Source organism: Cornus florida, unplaced genomic scaffold (genome assembly GCF_030987335.1).
Source record: "Cornus florida cultivar Cherokee Brave unplaced genomic scaffold, ASM3098733v1 CherokeeBrave_3.0.0_Hap2_Chr05, whole genome shotgun sequence".
Classification (NCBI taxonomy): Eukaryota; Viridiplantae; Streptophyta; class Magnoliopsida; order Cornales; family Cornaceae; genus Cornus; species Cornus florida.
In genome coordinates, this window is record NW_026775575.1 from 71408345 (window position 1) to 71414850 (window position 6506).

General features: G+C 33.6%; 1 protein-coding gene across 1 annotated transcript; it reads right to left on the reverse strand.

The window, feature by feature from the left end:
- Positions 1-2836: 2836 nt before the first annotated feature.
- LOC132310211 (hyoscyamine 6-dioxygenase-like) lies at positions 2837-5206 on the reverse strand. The gene is made up of 4 exons (XM_059808414.1): positions 4532-5206; positions 4166-4416; positions 3702-4020; positions 2837-3470 (listed from the first exon to the last, which is right to left on the reverse strand). Exons 1-4 carry the CDS (start codon positions 4733-4735, stop codon positions 3219-3221), a joined length of 1026 nt encoding a protein of 341 aa, XP_059664397.1. The 5' UTR covers positions 4736-5206; the 3' UTR covers positions 2837-3218.
- Positions 5207-6506: the final 1300 nt, after the last annotated feature.

The following is a 6506-nucleotide window of genomic DNA, read 5'->3' on the forward strand; positions in this document are numbered from 1 at the left end:
ATTCGCAGCTATGCAAGTTAGGTAGAAACTGGCGCGCTCGAGAATTAGATACCACACTGCCAGCAGGCAGTTCGATCGATCGAAGATCTTCAATCGATCAAACACTTAGCTTCGATCGATCGAAGTTGACATGGCTCGAAAATTTCTTCTTTGGCCCAATCCAAAACGCTAAGCTGGCACCGCCACATTTCAATCGATCGGGACTCCCTTCGATTGATCGAAGTTCCTTTGGTGCATTTTCTTGGTTTCTTTCCAACTTTGCTCCTTAGCTCTAAAATTGAGCTAAATGGCTCTTATTTGCCTGTTTGAACTTTATTGGCCTGAAATAAGCAAAAACACAATTAAGTACTAAGACATGAAAGTAAGATAGATAAATGGACTAAAACTATGATAATCTGGATTTTTAAGATTTTTATTTAAGTTATATTTCCTGATTTTTATTTTTATTTATTTATTTTTTTGTAAAGGTTGAATTGTGATAGGATTGAGTGGGAAATGGTGATGTTATAAGCGGGCCCATAGGAATTTATTTTACCAAAAATCTTGAGCTTCATGTGAGTGGTCTGACGGAGTGAAGATTTTGTATTGGGAAAGTAAGTGATGATGTGTCGGTCCCACTAGTTGACTTTTTGGGCAAGATTACTTGGGCTTGAATTGTGCACGTGGGTTTCGTGGTTGATTATTTGTGTGAGGTCGGTGTATTTGCCTATTTAATGTGTGTTGTGTGCCACTAAGTCATTTGAAAGACAAGAAGAGAAATTAGAAAATTAAGAAAGAGAACAGAGATAGAAATTAGAGAGAAGGTAAAGAGTGAGCCGAGAGTTAGAAAGACAGAGAGAGGTCCAAGAAGTTGCAGAGGAGGCCGGAGGCTTGAGACTTTGATGATTTAGTGAGGAAAAATCTTTTTCAGGGTGGGGTTCTCTATACCTTGAATGGCATGGGGTGGTTTTGCTTCAATGGTCTTATTAAATGTTTTGATTAATTGCATATTTATTTTGTTTATATACTCATATGAATATGTATATTTTGTGAAGTTGTTTTGTTAAACCTCCATGAAATTCTTGTTATGATTTTTCTTACTAAAACTTTTTGTCTCACCACCCTCCAGTTTCTGGTACTGAAGATGAACGGAGATTGCTAGATTCAGGCTTAGGTGGAAGAGTCGACGTTGCGAAATTTATTTTATTTATTTGGAGATTTTTGTGTATATTTGAGGAAATTGATTTTTGTATAAAAGAGGGCAATTTTTTTTTTTTTTATGATTCTGGGGGTATTTTGATGTATCTGGATTTGTATAAATTGAGGATTTTGTTAGAATTTTCGGGTCGTGACAAAAATACCCTAACTTTGGTGCTAAAATGTGTCACATTTGAGCACTTATCAACAAACTACACCTTTATGGGCTTATTTTCGGTTCAATTTAAACCAAATAATAATAATAATAATAATGTTGATTTTTTCCATTTTCATCAATGACTTTAATGAAGGCTATGCATTTCTAAATTAAAATCATATGCTCAATGATGAAAAATAAGTACAATGAGGTTGAGGGCTTTTTTTTCCAAGGCAAAGATCAAAGATTTACTCCCCGGAAAAACCAGAATTACAATCCAAAACCATAGCTCTCTTAACATCAGAAGGCAAAATCTCAATCTCACTTATATTTTTTCGAACACTCGTAGCAAATTAGGCTAAAAAATGGGCAACTTTGTTTGCTATTCTGCTACCATATCAAACTGAAAATACTTATTTGAGTGAATGGGCCTTCTAATTAATGGACAATACTTGCCTACTCACCAATGTACTGGAAGTTCATGCTTATTCATGATGTGTCGGAAAAGTAATGTGACAAGTATCCCTAAAATAGAAAATAATAAAAATTAAAAAAAATAATTGAAAGCTTACTAGGTCAACCCAAAAGAATGCAAATCAAATCCTAATTTAATTATCTTATTCTCTTTCTCTCTCTCAAACTACTCTGGTGAAACTCTAATATGGTAATATTGGAAGTTTTTACTTTTTATCTTTCATGGCTGATGTGTAATCCTTATATATACTTATCAATTGTTTTTATCTAAAGTACACCCAATTACATAAAATCTAGTTCACAAGGATTGATAGATGGCTTGTTGATTGCAGGATAGATTGGTATTGCTTATTTATTGTCTTCTTCTTCTTCTTCTTCTTTATTTATTTATTTATTTATTTTTTAACTTTTTATTTTTTTGCAACAAACATCTATGTACATATCATTACATTTATAATTATTCCAAAATTTTGTTTGTATATTGTAATATTATTTTATTTAAAAATTTTAGTTTAATTTTTTTTTTTTTTTTACAAGATTTCCCTTTGCATTCACTCCCCAGACAAAAAGAGTAGCCTGAGAAAGAGAAGAGAGAGTTATACTTAGTTCATATTGGATTTAATCCGGATAACCTCTTAATTCTTTTAATTTTTATTATTTTATATTGTAGTGGCACATTTTTCATTAATTTTGTGTTACATCAAGATAAGTATAAACTTTCTACTCACCAGTGAGTATGCAAGTATTGTCTTTAATTATGGACAATACTTATATCTTTACTAGTGAGGATTTACAACATACTCACCGTTGATATGGACCATTAATAAATTGACATGTAATCTTTAATTATCAAATTAAAAATGGTGGGTAGATATTCACTAACCAAATCAGAGATAATGATTTGATTACCATCTATGATTTAGTAATTAAAATAGGACGTATTCATTTATTATTGGTCCACATCATCAACAGTAAATACATTGTAAATCTTAACTAGTGAGAATCTAAATATTGTCCCTAATTATATGTCGTTGGCTACACTGAGAAATAAGCGAAGGTTGGTTAATTCTTCAGGCCTACCAAACAGTGCATATTACCATTTTCACATATTTGATTATGCTAAACAAATACATGGTCAGAGTACGGAGATTTTTATGTCAAATTTTTTATTTTATTTTTTTCCTTTTCATGTTCCCATTTTATTGTTGTAAAATAAAAGTCACAAGAATAATAATATTAAAATCTCACAGTGGATTTGAAGAGCAACCATTATTGAAATATATGAAGACGATTACATTTCAGTTATGTGGCCACAATCCCTCTAGCACAAACACTAAGACCACATCTTTATTTACTTGCAACAAGATAAGATACACTCAGATCATATATAGCACTTCCCTTTCAAACACCATTACTCAACTTGAAGCTTATGACTCTCCATCATACCTCTATGGCTACCATTTTTCTCAGCATAGGCTTTAAGAATATCTGTGTACTGCAAGGTTTTATAAAGTGGTGGGTTGCATGTACTGACCAGAGCTTTTGCAGGCTCTATAACGCATTCATAAGTTGGGAGAACAAAATAGCCAATACTAATCCGATCCTCTTTCGAATTTGTCACCACTCGATGTTCCACACCTCTGATCTTGTCATTAGTGATAATCTATACTCCAAAAGAAAAATATTATTAATCATTTTGCATATTAGCAACTGAATAAAATCTATGAATGACCTATAACCTATGTAGTATGCAGGTTCATATAAAAAATGTAGTCATAACTGCCGAAAAAATGTTCAATAAATATTATGTTTATGATAAATATTTGTAATATGTACATTTTCAGTAAAAGAGACTAGCTAGAATTTGAACTTTAACCAAGGGATGAAGATATACCTGTAACTGGCAGCCAATTAAAAACATAAATGCATTAGGAATAGGCTCAACAAGAAACCATTCCCCATCTTTACAGACTTGAAGCCCACTGACACCTCCTTGATTTAGAATACTTACGAGGTTAGGGTCACAGTGTATTTGAGTTCCCAAGGCGAGGCTCGGCTCAGGGCACCGAGGGTAAAGATTAGTTCCTAGTAGCTCAAACTTGCTCAGGTCACCTCCAAAGTACCCAAGTTCTAGTCCCAGTCCTTCACAAATCAGATCCAAAATCCTCATGATCATCTTCCTCACTTCAACTGAATATGTCCCAACAACTTCTCTAATAATTACAGGAGAGAAAATGAAAACCATTATTTAGTTATCTAAGTTAGTTTTTGACAAGCCATTAAGCATATAGCTTTATCATGCTACATTATAATTGTTACACACAAAGTATGATGACTAATGAAACTGCACTCTTTTACCGGTATCTTGTAGGCTTTCCAGGCATAAGTTGCACACAATCCTCTAAAGGATGACAAGGGTGTGTCAAATTATCTCTCCAATAAAGAATCTCCTCATTGAGATAAATAGCACTACTACTGTAGAGCCTGCACTTCTTACTGGCATCTGGAGTGAAGACACTTGACTTGACCTCGTCTGGCATGTCAAAAAACTCCTTCAACACACTCTTCGCATCCTGCATTAAACTTCCCGAAACACCATGGTTGATCACCTGCTTCACAGAATTTTCGTTAACATTTTATAATAAATTATTTAATTAGAACCATCCAATTGAATGTGATCGATATGTTTGATCACTAAGTTGTGAATGGAATGGAAAATTGAACCTGAAAGAATCCAAATTCCTGGCCTGCTTGCATAATTTGTTGTATTGTTCCAGCCCGATCCTGTCCTAAGGCTTTGCTGAGATCAACTACCGGACCACTCTTTACAGGAAAAATGAGCTCCCCTGGTCTTAAATCGGGTGGTTGTACATAATTTTTGGGTATGGATTGAACATCTTTACACCAGCTTGAAATAAGTTTTACCATCCTATTGAATCTTGATTTCTATCTTCTGAATTGTAAAAGGATTTAGATGGTTATGAAGAGGGGAGAGAAACATAGGTACTAACTATAGTTTCCGAATCGCATCTTTCTGGCTTGTATGCTACAACTAGCCAACCACAAGCTCCAGAATTCTGAATCATTACAGGAAAAAAATTGGATATTTTATTTTCAGGATAAAGACTGATGACTAATAGGTGTTAATGTAATGGGCATTAGAACAACAAAATCTACTAATTTATTGCAGAAGTTTGATACAACGACAAAAACATATTCACAAGGATCGAAGAAAATTAGATTCCTTAAAATCCAAGTTGCTGATGATCACTGATGAGGGTGTCCTCACAACAACAATTGCACTGGTACAAGTATTTCCCTTGGTCCTAGCTTCATCTTGTTGTCCATAGCAACATGAACTTAGAATATTTACATAGGCAACGACCTTAACGTATAATATAGAAGATGGATTTGTTAAAGATAATATTTTGCATTGTCCTTTAATATACCCTTGTCAGCACAACATCACAGATGAAGTATAGCATAGCTTTGGATTCATGAAAGATTATGCTAGGCAACGTTTTTTATGAATCCATCCCTTTTAATGCAACATCAAGGATTCCTGGTTTCTATTACAAAAATTATTTTCTTTACACATAAAACTAGTACATGTTGGAATGAGTCCAAATTTCTCAGTTCCTTCCAGTAGTATAAATGCCATTTTGTCTTGGATTTTTTTATATATTTTAATCATTTATTGAAGATCATCATGATATGAAATATATCAACTTAAGATCATGATAATGTGAAATCAATTAATTGAACCAAAACTGGTCCCTGCAGGATGTCTCTGTTATTAGTCAATTCTTTCTTTATCTTCTTTATTCATATTTGAAATGTCATTGGTGACGTATGTAATGTTTATTAATTTATGCAAAAGTATAAAAGGGATATTTGTTTTTTTGATTTTTTTTTGAGTGAGCCCCATAAAGCACTAAACACATTTTGTATCACCAAGTATCATTTTGTGACCATTTTCTCTTCAGCTTCAGGACTGAACTCTTTCTGTCTCTCCTTGCTTTTCTTCTTTTATTATTTTTCTACCATTTCAACTCTTGATTTCTTACTCATCTCTTGGAAATTTCGGATGCCGTTTGCGGCAAATTGAAGCCCACGACGAGATCTTCAAATCCGTACCAACAATTTCAGCTTTTGGCCACTCTAGGGAGTCCAAAAATTGAGACCCATTTTGAGGATTTGAGGTGAAAATTGGGGCTCTTGGCTTAGATTGAGGTAGGGGTCTCTAACTCACATTTTCTTGTTCCTTTGTGAGTTAATTTTATGAAATTGTTGTTAATTTGTCCAATTGATGATAATTATCCTAGAATAATTGTGTTGTAATGTATAAAGTTCATAATCCTTTATGAATTATTGTCTAGCATGATTGATTTGTGTAAAATCTAGCAAATTACTTGGTTGTTGTATACACGTTGATGTGTAGTTATGTGTATTAATTGACCCATGCGAAGAGCATGCCTAAATGTTGATTTTTATATGCCTATCATGCTAGATCTCGATTGTATGAAAGCATGTTGTAGTTTTACTTGAAAATTCTTGTGAATCATGATATATTAATTAAGTTTGAGTTAGTTATGGAATGAGGAACTTGGACATGGCATGATGCATCTATGTGTAACGACCCAGCTCCTCATGGATCCGGATCATTAAACGGGTCCTAACCCGGCCCAAAAACATCCAA

Excerpts from the sequence above, each read along its gene's own strand:
- LOC132310211 (XM_059808414.1), bottom strand. The coding sequence starts at position 4,735 with ATGGTAAAACTTATTTCAAGCTGGTGTAAAGATGTTCAATCCATACCC. Across the intron at positions 4,021-4,165 it reads GGAAAGCCTACAAGATACCG|AGAAGTTGTTGGGACATATT; the intron begins GTAAAAGAGTGC and ends TGTAATTATTAG. Across the intron at positions 3,471-3,701 it reads TAATTGGCTGCCAGTTACAG|ATTATCACTAATGACAAGAT; the intron begins GTATATCTTCAT and ends TTTGGAGTATAG.